The sequence below is a fragment of the Eimeria tenella genome, genomic scaffold (genome assembly GCF_000499545.2).
Source record: "Eimeria tenella Houghton genomic scaffold, Eth_scaff50, whole genome shotgun sequence".
NCBI lineage: Eukaryota > Apicomplexa > Conoidasida > Eucoccidiorida > Eimeriidae > Eimeria > Eimeria tenella.
In genome coordinates this window covers 236,582-238,598 of record NW_013543396.1, presented here as the reverse complement: position 1 = coordinate 238,598, position 2,017 = coordinate 236,582, and the positions used below count along the sequence as shown (strand labels likewise).

Genomic DNA, 2,017 nt, shown 5'->3' with positions numbered 1-2,017 from the left:
AGCGGGAGCAGCAGCGGGCTGCAAAGGCTCCAGTGTTTCTGACGGAGGCATCATGCTGGCCCCCGATGCAGCAGCTGCTGTTGCTGCTGCTGCTGCTGCTGCTGCTGCTGCCGCTGTTGCTTGCATGCCTGGCAGCAAGGCATCCAGCAGTAGCAGCAGCAGCGCACCCTCTACACCCCCCACAACCAAAAGTCCCCTTTCTCTCCACACAAGTAGACACGAGACAGGCTCTGCGAGGCACTTGAATCGAGTCACAAGCCGCACGTTTGCTGCTGCTGCGCTGCTGCTGTTGCCGCTGCTGCTGCTGATATTGTACTGCAAGACGGCAACTACCCCAGGCTTGCTGCTGCTGCCCAGCAGCAGCAGCCGGCGGTCGCTATCTACGCATGCGCTGTGTGTGGAAGAGACACCTGAATAAAACGCGCAGGTGTTGCTGCGCTCAGTGCTGCTGTCAGAGAGCTGCTGCTGCTGCTGCTGCTGCTGCTGCTGCTCTGTCACGTGCTCTGCTATCAAACCAGGACTCTGAATGCCGCGCGGTCGAAAGTTGCTGCTGGATGCAATGCAGCTGAGCTGCCGCTGAAGCTGCTGCTTCTCCTGGTGGTGTCTCTGCTGCATCTGCTGCTGCTGTTGCTGCTGCTGCTGCTGCTGCAGCAACCTGCCTTCGAGAGCCATGACGGGCAAGTACGGCGGTGCTGCAGGTGGCGTTGGCTCTCCTGCTGCTAAGGAGAGCAGCAGAGCGAGATGAAGCCCCCAGCTGCTACTGCAGCTGCTGCTGCAGCTGCTGCTGTCGCACTGCTGCAGCTGCAGCAAACGTACTGCCCCACTGCGGTGGCAGCAGAAGAGCAGCAGCCTGCGCTCATCTGCAGCAACAGCAGCAACAACATCTGCTGCTGAGAGCAGCCCTCCTTTTTGCACTATTAAAGAGGACACAATCTCGGTAGTCGCTGCATGCAGCAGCAGCAAGCTGCCGCTGCGACCTGCTGCCAATAAAACCGGCTGCTGCACGCCCTCGCTGCTGCTGCTGCTGCTGCTGCTGTTGCTGCTGCCGTCCTGTCTACTCACCGGCAGCGCTAGAGAGAGGAGGCACAGGACGTCCACTGGCTCTTCCTTGACGAAGTAAATGACTCGAGGAAGGCTGGGCACTTTTAGCTGCTGCAGCTGCTGCTCGACTGCTGCTGCTGCTGCTGCTGCTTTGCTGTCGCCGCTAAAGCCGCCACGCCAAGACTGCAGCCCCAAAGGGCTCCCGAAGGAAACCGAAAGTGTCCGAGATCTGCTGCTGCTGCCTTGCGTCTGTGGGGTGCTGCTGCGGAGCAGCCCCAGGCCAGTAGCAGCAGCTGCTGCTGTGGGGTGCAGCTGCTGCGCAGCAGCAGCTGCCAGCTGCAGCACAGTGATGGTGCCGTCCTCTGCACCCACAAAAAAGACAGAAAGAGCAGCAGAGTAGCAGCAGCAAAGCAGCCGCCGCCTGCATGCCTTCAGCAGCTCGTGCTGCAGACAGAAGAAAGCTAGCTGCACTTGTTTGCTGCTCATTGTTGGGCTCGCCGCCTGCTGCTGCTGCGCTGCTTCCTGCTGCAGCAAGGCTTCGCCCTGAGGCCGCTGCTGCAGTCGTTCTTGAGGCTGCCCCTGCTGCTGCTGCGAAACGCAGTCTGCGTTGTCCTGCTGCTGCTGCTCCTGGTCCTGCTGCTCTTTGTCGTGCTGCTGCAACTGCTGCAGCTGCTGCAACTGTTGCTGCAGCTGCCCTTCTCTTTGCTCATCTTGTCGCTGCTGCTTCGTTTGCTGCAGCTCCCCCTCCCGCTGCAGCAGCCCGCTTGCGGTGAGACGCTGCGCAGCATCCAGAAACGCTTCCTCCGTCTGCTTCTTGTGCTGCTGGTGCGCTGCTGCCGCTGCTGCTGCAGCTGCTGCTAGTGCTGTTGTGGCTGCTGCGTTTAAAGGGGGCAGCCACGGCAGCGAGCTGAGACACGGGACAGAAAGTGACATCAGGCAGCACTTGTCTTTGAGAGGCAGGCAGGCAGCAAAGCGC

At 60.9% G+C, this 2,017-nt stretch overlaps 1 protein-coding gene across 1 annotated transcript in view; it reads right to left on the bottom strand.

Annotated features, from left to right (window-relative positions):
• Window positions 1–50: 50 nt before the first annotated feature.
• The window catches only part of ETH_00004285 (uncharacterized protein), a gene marked incomplete at both ends in the record, with an annotated part of 3,261 nt that continues 1,294 nt past the window's right edge, over window positions 51–2,017 (bottom strand). Inside the window, 2 exons of the mRNA XM_013377435.1 lie at window positions 51–128; window positions 211–1,988. Coding sequence (XP_013232889.1) covers window positions 51–128; window positions 211–1,988 — 1,856 coding nt within the window. The remainder of the gene's footprint in view (window positions 129–210; window positions 1,989–2,017) is intronic.